Source organism: Centruroides sculpturatus, unplaced genomic scaffold (assembly GCF_000671375.1).
Source record: "Centruroides sculpturatus isolate CEXI.00-Female unplaced genomic scaffold, Cexi_2.0 scaffold1186, whole genome shotgun sequence".
Taxonomy (NCBI): Eukaryota; Metazoa; Arthropoda; class Arachnida; order Scorpiones; family Buthidae; genus Centruroides; species Centruroides sculpturatus.
This window is the reverse complement of record NW_019385378.1, coordinates 19,246-35,593: the sequence shown is the minus strand read 5'-3', so window position 1 is coordinate 35,593 and position 16,348 is coordinate 19,246. Positions and strand designations below refer to the sequence as shown.

The window sequence follows — 16,348 nt, the reverse complement described above, 5'->3', positions numbered from 1 at the left end:
ATTAGTGCACAAAAATGCAAACAAGAAAACTTCAATGACTAACAAATTTTTTTGACCATATTAAATGATCATCATCAAGTTAACATATAACACAACTCATAAACCTCTGAGTGAACTCTCAAAAAATTCACAGGTTAATATATTCAAAAATACAATGTACAATTTTAAAACAGATGGAATACAATCTCATTGGCAGAGGTTGGCTATGACAAGGGTGACATAGCCATTCAGTAAAGGTTTTGAGATTGTGTTCCATCTGTTTTAAAATTTGTACATTCAATTTATATTATATTTTCAAGTATGTTATGATGATGGTGATTGAATATGGTTGAAAGCATTTATTAGTCATTAAAGTTTTCTTGTTTACTGAAATTTTTGGTTTTTTAGAAGTGTTTATTGTATAGTTTTAAACTTCTTTCTGAACTTCTGATGATGAACTAAGGAAATTTGAAAGTGTTAGGAATAAACTGTTTAAAATTGTTTTTTCATTTTCCAATGAAAGTAGGAAGTGGTGTAATTCTGATTTTTCAAGAATTAGAGGTTAATGTTGGCTATTATATGATAATATTAATATTGATATTAATATCCAATGGATCTCTGTAAAATTAGGATAATTACATTAATATTACATAATATTAGATTATTATATATTTTAGATTATATTAATATTAATACTGATATACAAGGGGGTGCGAAAGTAGATATATAGTTGAGAATCTGAGAAATACAAATGTTTGCTGTTCATTATTATTATTTTTATTATCTTTTATTAGTTCATATTCCTTATTTGTGATTTAATTTGTACATAAAAATAAATGTTTTTCTTCCTATTTTCTCCCTGTATGTTTTTTCTCCATAATAACAACTGTATACCTACTTTTGCACCCCCTGTATAACACTGAAAGCATAAAATAAAAAGATCATATAACTTTTTATTTTAAGCTTTCAATATTATATATTTGTAAAAATAAAAAATTTGAGAACAAATATATACATAATTTCCAAATTATCTTCTAGATTTTTTGATACATGAAGTGACAAAATTCATTCATTGAATATTGATATCATGTTTAGTTAATAGAAAATGATTAAATTATAAAATTATGGTTCAAAATGCTATTAAACCGATGTATAATAAGATGAATAAGCACAATTATTAACTACAAACATTACATAGGAGTAGAGTCTATTAAACAAAATATATAATTATTTATATTATTAAATGAAAAAGTAATTTTTAAAATTATAAAATTTTTAAAGTTACTTACATCAAAAATAGCACGATGTGTTGCGGGTGGACCTGGCGGTCCGGGAGGACCTACATATCCACGAGGTCCAGGTGGCCCAACAATACCAGGTGTCCCATCTTTCCCAGGTTCACCCTTAACTCCAGGAAGACCTTGCAACCCAGGTGGACCCTTAGTTATTTCATAATAATAAATACTATACTTAAATTCTATTAATAAAATATATTGGTTAATATTACATAAATTAGTTTATTTTATGTATTTATATTACACTGATTTAACCTAAATTATATCAATTTTGTGAAGATAAAGTTTATTTCTCTATAAAAACAATTAATTCAACATTAATATTTTTTATTCAAAAATTTTCTGTAAGATTGGAAAAGTGTAAAGTATTTATTAACAGATTTATAAATGACTTTTATTAATTGATCACACATTTAAATTTAAAAAGATATAAATTTAGCAGATTTTAAACACTACTTACTCTTTCTCCTTTCTCACCTGGTGGTCCTGCTTCATATATAACACCTGGTGGACTCTAATTTTAAAAAATTGTATCATTTAACAAACTTTCAATAATTTACAATATATTTTAATAAATAAAGAAATCTGGATAATTGAATTCTAATATTAATTTAATAAATTTCCAAATAAATGTTTTATTAGAGTACAGGGTACATTATGTAACAAAAATTACCTTTATTCCAATAAAATATTTATTTTTGATATATTAAGTAAACGAAATTTATAACGAAGTGAAATCAACATAGTAAAAATAATTAATAAAATGCATATTTTACATATTTTCTATTTTATTGGGGCTTTTTTACAATTTTAATAAAAATAATTAATACTTCAAATAATTTATATAACTTTGGTGTATCATTTATAAATAATTATTTTACTATCATTTTTAAATCCTGTAAAATCTCCATGTTTTAAACTGACTGGAAAAATGGAGTTTTTCCTTCAAATATTCAAATAATGCAATTAATTGAAATAGGATCTCTCATTAATATGTATAAAAAACTATTTCAATAACATATTTACAAAATTTTTAAATGGAATATTTACAAAATATTATATAACTTAGTTTACTTATGACCATATTTTTCATTATAATTAAAAATTATCTCATTAAAATATTATGCAATGACTTAAATAAAGTACTTGACTTTTGGTATTAAGTTAATATATTTAAAACCAATGAATATACAGGGTTCCTACTCAAATTTTTGTTTTAATTTCCCTGACTTCCCCTGACCAACTTTGGACAAATTACAAGATAAAACAGCATTTGACTTACTATGCACATATGTTTTGCTTCTCCAGCATTTTAATTAGTTATTTTATATTTTGTTTTATATTATATATTAGATGCTAATTAACAGTTATATATTTTTTATAATTGCCAAAATTGCTTCTTGTAATGCCAAAAACTTTAAGAAAAATATTAATACTATCAGTGTTATTATTTTTTAGTTGAAATATTACTACAAGAACTTTTGACAAATTACAGATTGTCTTCTTCAGGCACAGAATAATGGATAGAATAATGGATCTTTTCAAAACTGTTGACCTAGACAATAGATTTGCCCCAACATAAGTCCCTGACTGGTTTGAATTTGAAACCATACAAGGTATCTACAATGCCATTTTACAGCCAAGAACTGAACAATGTACATGCCAGTTTTAAACCTGTTAGGGACTTGTGTTGGAACAGACCTAATATTTGCCAGAGATACTTGCAAGTTAGAATTTTAAAAGTATATTTTCTGTCACTCTTAGCCTAGGAATAAGATGGGAATAAGTTTGGGTGGGGTGTGAAGTTAAGGTGTTTAACCGTTAAAATAAAATACTCACAAATATTTTTATAAATTTATTTTGTTTCATCATAATTTCACAATTTCTATGAAAACCAGCTTGTCCGGGTGAAAACCAGCATGGTGGCAACACTAATAATGGAATCTTAACAGACCCTTACAATTTAAAATATATGTTAATGTGTTTAAAATATACATTAATTTGCCATTTGAAACACATTCATGTATATTTTAAATTGTAAGTATTCCATTAAGATTCCTTTATTCTGTACCTGAAGAAGACAATCTCTAATTTGTTGAAAGAACTTGTAGTAATAATTCAAGTAAAAAATAATAATTCTGATAGACAGTATTAATATTTTTCTTATAATTGTTGAATTATTAAAATTAAAATGTTTTATTAAAATTCTGTTATTAATCCATAACCATAAATCTACATGGCTTTGAAAAAAAGAAATAAACTCAATTATTTTTTATTATTCATTAACAAATTCTATATAATCCATGTACAAAAGTATATATTTATTAAATTTATCTCTTAATCCTGAACTTTATAAAATATTAATAAACTGGAAGAAATATCAGAAAGTGTTTTGTTACACAATCAAAATTATTAAAATGAAAAATGATAAATATTACCATTTAAATTATTTATTATTTTGTATACTTTGTAAATTTTTGGAAAAATTTTGTGTAAACTTGGGAGAAATTTTGGGTCCTGAAAATATTCTGTATCCCTTTTCATAAGTTGTATTGCACCACATTACTTCTTGCTGTTTGCAGACGGGTATATTTAGTCAAAGCAAAAAATCAACAGGGCAGCCAAGGAAGCAAATTCCCTGATTTTTCCTAACTTTTTGACAATAGTGCCTTTGACTTAGTTTTATGCTTTTTTTGAATTGTGTTTCTGTCAGCATTGCTTAAAGAATGTGAAATGGCTCTATTTACTCTAGCACTCTGATGGAAGCTAGTTTGTTTGCACTTTATTGCTGAATTTCTAATGAATGAAAGGTTCAGTTGCTATATTTTTAAAAACATTAGTGTGCAGACTGTAACTATTTTTAAATATTGTTAAATCAAGAAAATCCTACTATAATTACAACTAGTGAGTAATGGAACAATACCTACTGAATTATTGTTGAATGCATCTATAAACTTTTGCACTACTTGCCAACTTCTCTAAAGAATAAATATATCATCTATGTACCTAACAATGCACTCAATATCATTTTGAAAATTTTTAGTGCAGGGTTTTCTACCCATCTAAGTACTATTTCAGTGATGTCTGTTTTGTAAGTAACATTTATCACCCCAATAAAGGTAAGAATTATTTACGATTACATCAATACATTCCACTATTGATTTAAACTTTTCTAATGTCACTTCATCTTTCTCACATATGAGGGTTGTTCAAAAAATTCGGGAACTTTTTGAACAACCCTCATATGCTATAGCCTGGTAAGGAATGTTGCAGCCAAAATGTAAATAGAAGAATAAAGACTAACCTAGTTTAATAATGTAAGATAATCTTTTGCATCTATGGTAATGAATGATACTGTTTTAATTACTTCTAGAGAGGTTTTAACTGTATAATTTATTTGACAGTTGCAATAGTAAGGAAGATATGTAATGCTTTAAGAACTGGTCTTAGTGGCATTTTTTTTTATGAATTGTACCTTCACCATACCAAACAGTTTTGTTGTTGGAACTTTGGTAGGGGTTTTGCAATGTAGAAATGCAGTGAGTTGTTTATTATTATCATGTTATAGTTTTGGTTAAATTAATCCTGAAAATCAGAACTTTATTTCATTTAGCCTCTTTGGTGTATGGTGTAATTTTAAAATCTCATTTCAAATATGTAAAAATAAAGCAAAACAAATTATTGAGTTTTCTTGGAAATAAATTATCTAGTAACAGAATTTTTCTGAAATTTTTGTTGAGTTTCTGTTAATAGATAATTTATCTGATATCTGTTATAAAAGATTAAAGCACTTCTTCACATATCTCTAAAATATATGAGCTATGAATATTCATGATAGTTCTCAACACTACTGAGGAAACAGAATGATTAGTGACATACACTGAAGTTTTTAAACTCTTAAATTACCCCAAACAATACTTGGGGTAATTTAAGAGTTGGTCACAAAAGAGTATCAAAGAAAATTCAATATTAAGTCTCAAGCATTAGTGAATACATTTATTTGATCATACAAAGAAAGTTTATTTCTATTGCTATATTTTAATTTCTCTATTTATATTTTAATTATAAGTTTTGTTTATAGTAAAAATGAAATAAAATTTAAATGTAAAATGAAACTATTCCTTACTGGAGATCCAACAATGTTGTTTACAACATCTTTTCCATCACCGGTTGATGTCATTTCTGATTTTGATATGTTATTACAAAGACAAAAGCCAGCAGGACCAGGTGGTCCTGGAATACCAGGCGGTCCTGGAATACCAGGTGGACCTGGTATTCCAAAATAACTACTTGTTCCACTCTGAAATTAAGAATGTATTTTTAAAAGAAAATTAAAATGAAATGATTAATCTTAATTATTAAATAAATTCATAACATCAAAACCTTTTAGATATAAAATTTTTAATCCATATAAAATGAATTTTAAAAAAATTATTTAATGCAGTTACAGAATTCAAATGAATGACTTCCATGTGTAAATGTAACTCAATACTATTTATTAATGCTAAATTACAATTTTATCAATTTTCTATTAAGTATGGCAACTGAAAATTTTAATATCATCATTAATATATTTCAAAATTAATCTTACAAATTTACAAGACTCCTATCTGCAATAGAAACAGTACTATAGTATTGTTAAAAAGAAATTAGTAATTTTTTCACATTAATAGTTTCATGTTCATAGTATAGATGTAACTGGAATTTTTTGTATCAATGGTGTTTGTGAAATTAGTATTTCTATCCCAACAGTACCATTCTTCAGGTTTTTTGCTGCCCTTTTTGTCATCTTTGTAAAGTTTGTAACATGATAGGTGTTTCTTTCTGTCATGTTCACTTTTGTTCATGTGTTTATTTTCTTAAATTAAACTTTCTTTTTTTATTTCCTGTTTTACTATTTTTTAAAACCTCCAATGCAGATAGTATGCAGACTGTTGTGAATTGACAGTATCAATTCATAAAAAGAGGACTTTCAAGGCAGAACAGGATGTGATAAGGTAACAATGATGCCAAAGAACACCTCAGTATATTGCCAATTTTGCAATAGATGACTGCTGGTTAGTGTGTAAAAACCAACCAACTTTAGATGTCCAATTGAAAGTGGATGAAAATGTTCACTTGACTAATAAGTGATAGTTTTGATGGTTTTAGGTTATTGGGTTATTTGAATTGCCAATTTTTTAGAAAGTGAGTTGATATAGTTATTGAGCTGCAATTTTCAAATTGCAGACTTATAAATTCCCATGGCTGTCCATCTGTCTGTCCTTTCTTAATCTCAAGAATGGAGTTAATTAGATGAAAATCAAGACCAGACAGGAAAGCTTAAGGGCCAGAGGCTCCAATTAACTAAATATGAACTTCCAGTCTGGACCAGAAGTCACATGATTTTTTAAATTAAAATATGATTGATTAAAAATTGCAAACTGGCATTGTGACAAAGTCATAATAAATAACTGCTCATTAAACATTAACTTTTCACCAAAAATGACACTTAAATTATTAATAGTATGATGAAAATTAATANAGCGCTCTACATGACCTCACTCATAGGCCGATTGCCAACGACTGACGCTTCCTGCAGGCGGGAAAAAATTCAAAGATGTGCATGACTGTCCCCTCCACAACTCCACCAAAGGAGGCCTCTCGCGCATCATTGGTTTACGCGGAAAAAAATAAGGTCCGATACTTTTTGAACAGACCTTGTAAATAGGCATATCCTTTACTTTCAAAACTATTGATATTAATTATATTGGAAAATGTGGAAATTAAATTAAAAATAGTGGATTTATGATGATTGTCACAATGTTGCAGAGGTTTTATTGTGGCATAATAAATGAAATCATAGAGATATTTTTGGAAAATTTTAAACATTGAACAAGAGAGCAAAATAGGTTGATAGGAATTGCAATCTTTTTTTAGAGATATCAATAACAGTGGATACCATTCATTAGGAACATATACTGTCTATATAATTTCAGTAAAACGGTTAGTAGAGTATAGTGGCTGCAATGGGAATAATAATATAAAAAGTATTGGAAATTAAATATGGAATGTAGTAAGAGGAATGTAATTTTGAAATAGCATTACAAATTGAGAAATAGAAAAGGAAGTTCCAGGAGATTCATAATTCATCAGAGTAAAAGGCTTGAAAAAAGATTTATTTGAAAAATGTGCAAACATTTTTAATCATATTTTTAATTTATTAAATTTAAAATACACACTCTTGATGTCAAATTAGTAGTGTCTTACCCCTGTACATTTCTGGATAACAAGCGAATCATGACAGTTATCTATGTAACTCCGTTCTGGGGAAAATACTTTTAATTGAAATAACTTGACTTCTGGTTTGCATCGGAAGTTCATCTACAATTAATTAGGGCCTCCTACCCTTAAGGTTTCCATATCTGGTCTCAACTTTTGTCTATTTAACATCATTCACAAGATTAAGGAAGGACAAACAGTCAGACACACGATAATGGAAATTTATAGGTCTAAAATGTTTTCAAATTGCAGCACAATTAAAATTAAATGCCTTAAGTTGTTCATAAACTTAAGGCATAAAAGCATTTTATCTTCATGAATAAAATGTGAATAGAGGCTCTATATTTGGAAAATCTTGGAATAAACCTCCAGAAGGTTTTTGGATCCAAAAACAAACTGATTAATACCAAAATTAAAATAATCAATATATTTATTTTGGTAATCTTTATAAAATTTTTTCCCAAGATGTGATGAATGTAAAGGTATCTAGGGTTATTGGAATTCTTCGATAATTGTCTTGTTAATGTATTTTATTTTTTAGCTTCTTTAGGAGAGTACTAAACTATTTATCTAAAGAGGAGTCAATTTTTTAAAAAGAAACAAAGCAGTTAATAATAGTATGAAAAATTTTATAAATATATTGAATTTTTTGGCATATATTTTCTGATCATCCAAGAATGACCAATTAAGAGAACACAGAGATGGAAGAGCCATGATTCCAATTGGCCTGGTGCCATAAAGGCACAGAGATAAAATTTCAGTAAGAATTATCAATGGAAGATAAGAATAAAAATAAATCTAAAGATAATGCAGAATAATCTGAAGAAAAGCCTGTAACCTCATGAATATTAATAACTAAGTCCTTTGAAAATGCAAGATTGAGATAAGCCACATTTTGAGTTGGAAAAGAAATGTTCTGTTTAAAATTAAAGAAATGAAAAATATCATTGAATTAAAACTCGTTTAAGTAAATCAAGAGAATTAAAACAAGGACGATTATTAGGCCATAAAACATCAGACAACTTAAAATTATCCCAAAGCAATATTTTATTTTAAAGCTATTAAAATTATTGTAAACATTAAAAATTTAAATAAAATATGAAATATAGAAATTCTTAAAGTACTGGATGCATGTATAAAAATGATACATAAAGAGAACATTGCAATCTCAACAACCAAAATAGAATCAAAATACTCAAATACTTTCACAATTTTCAAATATGGATATATTAATTTTGTTAATACTTTTGCTGTTGATTGATGCAATTTTGCATCTTTCAAATGCCAAAAGTTTTTGAGAAATTGCACATGTGTTATTTCTCAGATATCTGAAAGTGTAAGAATCATTTTAGAGATTATATTTTATTGTTTGGTTTCTTACTTTCCCAGAACATATTTAATTATAATTTCATCATTTTATCCTTTGATAGTTGTCATTAACTCAATTATGTGTCATCATATATAATTCCATAAAGATTGTTTGAAATAAAAAAATTTTTTCTTAATTAGTGTGTAACAATGACTTTATGAAAAAATGAATTGGCATATTTGGTGCAACTTTTTTCAATGGCAGCAATGAAAATTTTAATGAAATTACATAGAAAGTTATGCATGGAGAATCAGATGGAACCTTTATTGTTGAAATTGAAAATCATTTTCAAGTTCAACAAAATGTTATAACTTATGTTGTAACTTTTTAATGAACAGAAGTAATGTAAAAGTTCCAATGACAAATTTAAAGAGCATCATTTAACTAATCTAACATCGTTTTCTAGATTCAAATACTATAAATATGTTTAGGACTGCATAATTTGCAACTTTAAATTTGTGAGGAGTGATAGTAATTTTAAGTGATGTTGAATGACCTCATTTTCAAGGTCAAAAAAATGTTCCTTTCAATTTTCTTTGCATAACTTATGTAACTATTGTACAATAACAAAATTAATATATCTTCAGTACTTTTGGAATGAAAAAGATGCAAGGGAATTTTGATTCACTCTGTATATGGTTTTTGTATGGTGTATTGATTTAGACAACATTTTGTAAAATACAAATTAACATTAAAGTATGAAATTAATCTAAAATAAGTATAAAAACCATTTAAATACTGTACAATAAAATGAAAAAGAATATATAATAAAAAATATATTTTATATTTTTCATTATTTATATGTATTTATATAAATATAAAAAATTGATAAAATTTAAAAAATTATAGAACTGTTTTATTTGACTCTTGCATGTTATGTGGTGCTTCCTCAAGTTATACCATATCCAATATTGTCTTTTCATGGCAAGATTGAAAAATTTCACTATTTGATAATTCAAAAACAAATTAATATTGTTAAATTTTAATTTTATGATGTTTTGCTACTATCGTTAGCTTTTTTAACAGTTACTGTATAAAAATAAACATATAAATCTTATGTTACAACAGTTCTTTGACTCTGTGGAGGACCCCCATGATGTCTTATCACAGACCCTATATTTCTTAGCATTGAGATCAACACTCCCTTAATTTAGGAGGAGATGTCCTTCAGGATGGTGAGAAGATGTGAACAGTGTATGTGGGTAGTGGCGTTAGACACAGAGGTATGAACTCTGTTTACATTTAACACCCATTTATTAAAATACTAAAGACATCTTACATAAGACAGGAGACCTTCATGGTCCTTAAAACTAATGCACACTGTCCAAAGGTTGTGATGTTCTTACAAATGATAAGATACCAAAGTTTGTTGCTTCTTTGGCAAATCGGAGTTCTAATGGACTGTCCACTTGTAAAGGATATGAAGCACACAGGTGTGGGTTTTCGTATCCAGGTTCCAGCCAGAAAACCTCTTGGCTTTGGGAAATCCCCTTTGGTTCTTTGTGGGAAAATCTCTGCTGGCCTAGTGGGGTGAAGAAGGACTGTTATATTAGTGAGGTGAAAAAAGCTCCTCCTATTCTTGAATTCAGGCCTCTTAAAGGTTTCACATCCCTGATCAAATGCTCTGATTGGTCATTATGTTCATCTTCTATACTTCTGATTGGTCCCTAGTTTGTTGCCAGGGCCAGTGGAGACAGAATTTGGAGATCAGACACATGCCAATTATGTTTATTGAATTTTGTTGCAAATCCACCTGTAATTCAGAGTCAAGAATTTTTACTCCAGTTGTAAATATTACCAGCTACACTCAAATGACATTTGGTTTTATTATACATTCTATCTTCCTGTTTTTGTGTTTGTTGGAGAAAATGGCCAAATTCCTGATCTGCTCTCTCATGATATTTTATTTATCAAGAACATTTTAATTGAAACAACTTTTCTTTTAAAACAGATTTTGGTTGAGGTTTCAGACTGAGGTCAAGACCTCAACTCTATAAAACTCAAAATAAAAAAAATAAAATAAAATAACTAATCTTTCATCTGAGAATTATTTCAAATACCAAAAACATACCTACAAATTACTTTGTTCCAACTCCATTTTGGCTGTTAACACTCTCAAAATAACCTTGTTTTTACCAGTTTTTCAAAAAAGATAATAAAACTATATTACTTTAGAATATGATTATCATCATCTTCATTGGTAAACAAATTGAAAAGAGCCAACAAATATGTCATTTCTTCAACAGTATGCATAACATAAAAAGCTGCCACATTGTGCTATTTGCATTGACATGAAACAATGAATCATTTACAATATAAAACTTTTGTTAATGATAACTAGTTTCAAAATTCTAAAAAAACAAAATATTTTTAATTTTTAAAATCAAAAAAGTTCAAATTTTGTTCTCATTTTTTTTTACACAATACATTTTTCATTTATATTCATAATCTATTTTGGCTATATAGTTCTATTAAGCTTTGCAACTGCTCATAGCATAACGTAGCTCCATGCAACCTGGGAATACATCATATAAATTGGTGTGACATGGCATGTAGGAGTCAAATAGAACAGCACTGAATTATAAAATATATCAGTATTTTCAGACAACCTACCAATTCATCTTGATCACCAGAACCTGAATCAATAGAATTCATATTGACGCCACCTCCATAACCAGGTCCTGCTACACCATATATACATTCACCCTAATATAATTATAAATTGAAAAAGTTAATAACAAGTTTTAATAATTTGAAAAGTTATAATTAATAGACCTCTCAGATACCTTTGCTCCAGGTATACCAGGTTCACCTTTATCTCCTTTTAAATAAGTTAAAGAGTTTATCACGAGATCTGTAATTTCCCCTGGATCACCCTGAAAATTTAGTGATTTTTCTTAGAAAATTGGAATTCAAAGTATTTAAGTTATATAGTAAACTAAGCCTAAAATTATAATTTAATCAAATGATAAAGCCATATTCATTGGACTTGAGCTTTGAATAAAATGTTTTTAGGCATTTAGTCATCTTTTTCCAAAACATCTTGCCACAGTTTGCTTTGACATCCCCTTATCACACTTGCATATGGCCAAGTAACTATCTGATTTGTGGCACAGAATTGATTGTGTTTTGCCATCAGCAGTATATATTGGTCTTCCTGCAATATATTATTTATATTGTTCCAATGATCCCAGCATTATCATTTGATCGATTTTTTAAATTTTAATATTTTTTTATATTACTCTAACAACAGAATTAAAATTACTTTTTGCTTATTTATTACTTTAATTCCAAATTTTTGTAATTAAACATAGTAAATTACAGTAATTAATCTAAAATAATATATGTAGGAATAGTAATAGAAAGGAAAATAATATTCTAGTATTTGTAACCGTCTAGCATCCATAAGAGTCTTCTATCATCCTCGCATAAGTCTGATGAATAAGGGGAGACAACAGTTGGAGAACTGTTGTCTCCCCCTTCTCCTTCACAACCTCTTATTTATTTTGTTAATAGTTTAGGAATTTGACTCATCTAACCCCACACATAAGCATTTTTCTAAATGCTTTCAATCATTTTAAAGTATAAGCCTCATTAAATAACGGAGTAGGCTACCTTTGTACTTTGTAGTAATCAGAATAATAGAAGCCTCAACTATTGATATTTCTAAATAAATTACATGTAAAATCAGTGGCGTACTGTGGATGTCAGCCGCCCAGGGTGGAGGAAAATTTCGCCCCCTTATTTAGGTATTTCAATTTAAAAGACCAAAATCCAGTTTTGTCACAGAACAAGCAATGAAAAATTCAGTGGTAGTGCAGCAACCTGTTTAAAATAGTTCTATTGGATACTAATGGTGTATATGAACGTGAATGAATCATACAAGCAAAAAGAAAAAGGTCAACAGGTTTCGCAGGAATTCCTCGGATGAAAAAGTTACTAGTTCACCCGGCGAGCCTATTCCTGGACTGTCCGCACGATAGCACTATCGTAGGCGCGATGCAAGTATAGATTAAGATGTTTCAAATTTTTACAAGATATTATTATTATTTATTGTGAAATTTTCTGCCCCCTAAAAGGTAATTTTGCCACCCCCTAAAAAGTGCTGCCGTGGCGGGCTGCACCTGCCACCCCCACTACGGTATGCCACTGTGTAAAATCAAATAAATTGCCAGAGTGTATATACATTTAAATTTAAATCATAAAATGTAAAATATAAAAGTTAAGAAAAACGTTTTAATTTGTTTATATTTTTAATGTTTTTATTAAGATCTTCAATATTTGGTAATTAATTTAAAACTTAATTGTTAATCTGAGACTAGGTGACTCAATTTTTATTAGATCCAGATAGTGTCATAACTAGGTAGGTGCAACAGGTGCACCCGCACAGGGTCCACTTGAAAGGGGAGCCCAAAAGGCATATATTTGTTTTATTATTTTCCCAAACCTAATTAATTACGAAGCCTAAATGCAAATTCTTCCACAGGGCATAGGAATGGCTAGTTACGGCACTGGATCCAGGATCCGGAATGAAATTTAGATGAGCAGTTCTCCAATAATTTTTCATGGGAACCCATTTCTCACCACCTGGCCCGCCAAACCTTCTCAATGGGTATGATTTAAAAGGTACTCCTAGTGATTACAGAGTGAAAACATAATTTAAAAATAAAAGAAAAAAGGTCCATTACATGTGATATCCCAAATAAATGGTTATGATGAATGAAATTATTTTTAAAAATGTATAAAGTTTTTGTCTAAAAAACTTTATACATTTTTATTATTATCACTGTCCAACTTAGCTTATCTAATCATTTAATCTAATCGAATCTAGATAAAAATTGCTTACTTTTGGTCCAGGTAATCCCGGGTCACCCTTCTCTCCCTTCGGACCCGGAGGACCAGGTAAACTAGACGGTCTAGAAATACCCGGTAGCGCTTCGTTGAAATCAGAAATATCTGAAATAATTTTAAAAATATTTTAACTTTGTGTATTTCAGTTAAGTAAATTTTATCAAAAATATAGAAAATAAAATACCATCAAAGTCAGTACCATCTTTCGGTCCAGGAGGAGGAGGAGTAATTAATGGAGGTGGATCTAAGAAAATAAACTCGTAATTAGTAAATTTTATATTTAAAATAATACAACTAAATAAATTGAAGTAATTGGATCTATCCGGCAACGAATTGATTAACGTTCCCGGCAAGAGTTAAAGTTGTGTGTGGCGCCATCTGTTACGAGATTTTATTTATTTATTTTTTAAAATTTATATTATTAATTATTACAAACTGGCAAAAATCTTAATTCTTAAGGTAGAGATGAGTTTTATATTTAAAAAAAAATTATAAAAGCTAATAAAGAATAAAATCTTCATTAAATACGACCTCGCCGGATACCATCCATATTATACCAAGATTTATTGCAATATTGCATGCAATATTCTATATTATCCGAGAAAGTAGAAAGATTCTTATACAGGCGACCTATTTAACCATACTTTTATGATCTTCGAAGATATAATGTAAACAAAAGCAATTTTTTATACGATGCAATGACATGGATAATCAGGCATTTCAAAGTCAAATTTGTACCCAATTTTGACTTTGTCTACTGTTTTTTCAAAATACCGTAATTACAATCCGTAATTATTTCATTTCTTAGCCACGAGAATCACTGTTGTGAATTATAATTTATATTCGACAAAAATTCAAGATAAAATAATATTTAAATCATTTAATTGACAATAATTAAAAAGAGTTTCTACAAAAACGATTGAATAAAATTCATAAATAAAAGATTGCAACGTTCCAATGACAAGCAAAATAATGCATTATTAAATTTTGATTAAATGTCATTGAATATTAAATAAGATTATACACTTAAAACTGTACTAACGTATTAAAAATAAAGTAAAAATATTTAAAACAAAATTACGTTACAATCGATATTTATTAATGAGAATTGACTCACTTGGTTTTCTTGGTTTAATTTTTCCAAAAGCTGCATTCCACAAGGTTAAATACGAATTATTTTAAATAATTACACATTATTTAATTGTACAAAATTTTAAATAGTTATTTGAATGCGATTATAAATAATTAATGTAAATAATATTTTTCAACAGAAAATGCTTTTTTTTTTGAATAAATATTTTAAAATATCCAAGTGCTTTAAAGTTACAAACCCATCCGTACATTGAATGTCCAATTACAACATTATTTTTCGGAAACATTATTCAAAATATCATGCAAAAAGAAAAACAAATAAATAATTTAGGAGAGAGGTGATTATCTGCACGAAAGCTAAACACGTAAAACGTACAATACTCAGTAAACATTTTATTGTACTAACGTACAATAAAATGTTTACTGAGGCCATGTCGAATCGGCTGATAAGCAGGCTGACTAAAATCGTCGGCACATAATGAAAGTCCAGTACTGTCGGCAATGATTGAAAATTACAGAGCTACCATCCCCGGCAACGGAACAATTCCCAACAGATTATACAATCTGTAGTCTTTTTGACATGGTAAATCAATGTAAAGCTTTAATTCGACTATTAATCATTTTACGTTTTCTTTCTGGTTCCTAAATCAGACTGGTTTTTGTAATTCGTTCCCAAACAATATTTAAAAAGTCGATTTTAAATCGCAAATTCACTACACAAGATGATGTAAAAGGTGTTAGACAAACTTTAAAGGTAGGTTGGGAATACATAAACAAATCATTTTTACCTTAAAACATATACAGTGGCGCATTATCTCATGGACAATTTCCTGGTGTTACTACCAACAGGGGGCTTCAAACCGATCTTTTATAAGAAAATATTTCTCCAAAAAATTCCCCCGAAGAAAAATGTCTGAAATCAACACTGTACATTGGATCCCCTAATTCAAATTCTCTGGGCCACGTGAACACTGAGCATGTAGTGTTCTAATAAGCATGTTGTGTACAGTACGTGTGATTTTTCCTGCACTTAGCAACTACAAATGGTGTTTGCGGCTATTTCTAGATAAAAATGATTTGTTTTGTATTCCTTACCTACCTTTAAAGTTTGTCTAAGACCTTTTGAATCACACTCTATTTATTTAAAAATATTATATTATAATTTCATATGAACTTTGTTTAATTATCATTCTATAAATGTATAATAACTTATAAATATTTTATTCATTTACCTGTAGAGTCTGTTTTGAAACTATCTGCATCATAACTGCTTCCTTCACCCGATGGTGACGCTAATAAATCATCCTTAAAAAGTTAAAAAAAATTTAATATTAAATATAAACTTTAAATATTTCTTCGAAATATAGTAATATTTTAAAATTAATAAATAATTTACACGAGTGTATTTTTAATAAATTACCCATAGAAATAATTAGTGGTGATTATAGATTTGATCAGAAATGTCGCATAAAATGGCGTTTTTGATTAATTAGCAAAATAA

General features: G+C 28.2%; 1 protein-coding gene across 1 annotated transcript in view; it reads right to left on the bottom strand.

Annotated features, from left to right (window-relative positions):
• Positions 1–554: 554 nt before the first annotated feature.
• Positions 555–16,348, bottom strand: part of LOC111638325 (collagen alpha-1(X) chain-like) — a 16,943-nt gene continuing 1,149 nt past the window's right edge. Inside the window, exons 2-11 of the mRNA XM_023384018.1 lie at positions 16,080–16,152; positions 14,873–14,902; positions 13,940–13,999; positions 13,751–13,860; positions 11,691–11,780; positions 11,518–11,610; positions 5,401–5,574; positions 1,735–1,788; positions 1,216–1,418; positions 555–597 (exon numbers count right to left, since the gene is read on the bottom strand). Of these exons, the coding sequence (XP_023239786.1) occupies positions 555–597; positions 1,216–1,418; positions 1,735–1,788; positions 5,401–5,574; positions 11,518–11,610; positions 11,691–11,780; positions 13,751–13,860; positions 13,940–13,999; positions 14,873–14,902; positions 16,080–16,152 (930 nt within the window). The remainder of the gene's footprint in view (positions 598–1,215; positions 1,419–1,734; positions 1,789–5,400; positions 5,575–11,517; positions 11,611–11,690; positions 11,781–13,750; positions 13,861–13,939; positions 14,000–14,872; positions 14,903–16,079; positions 16,153–16,348) is intronic.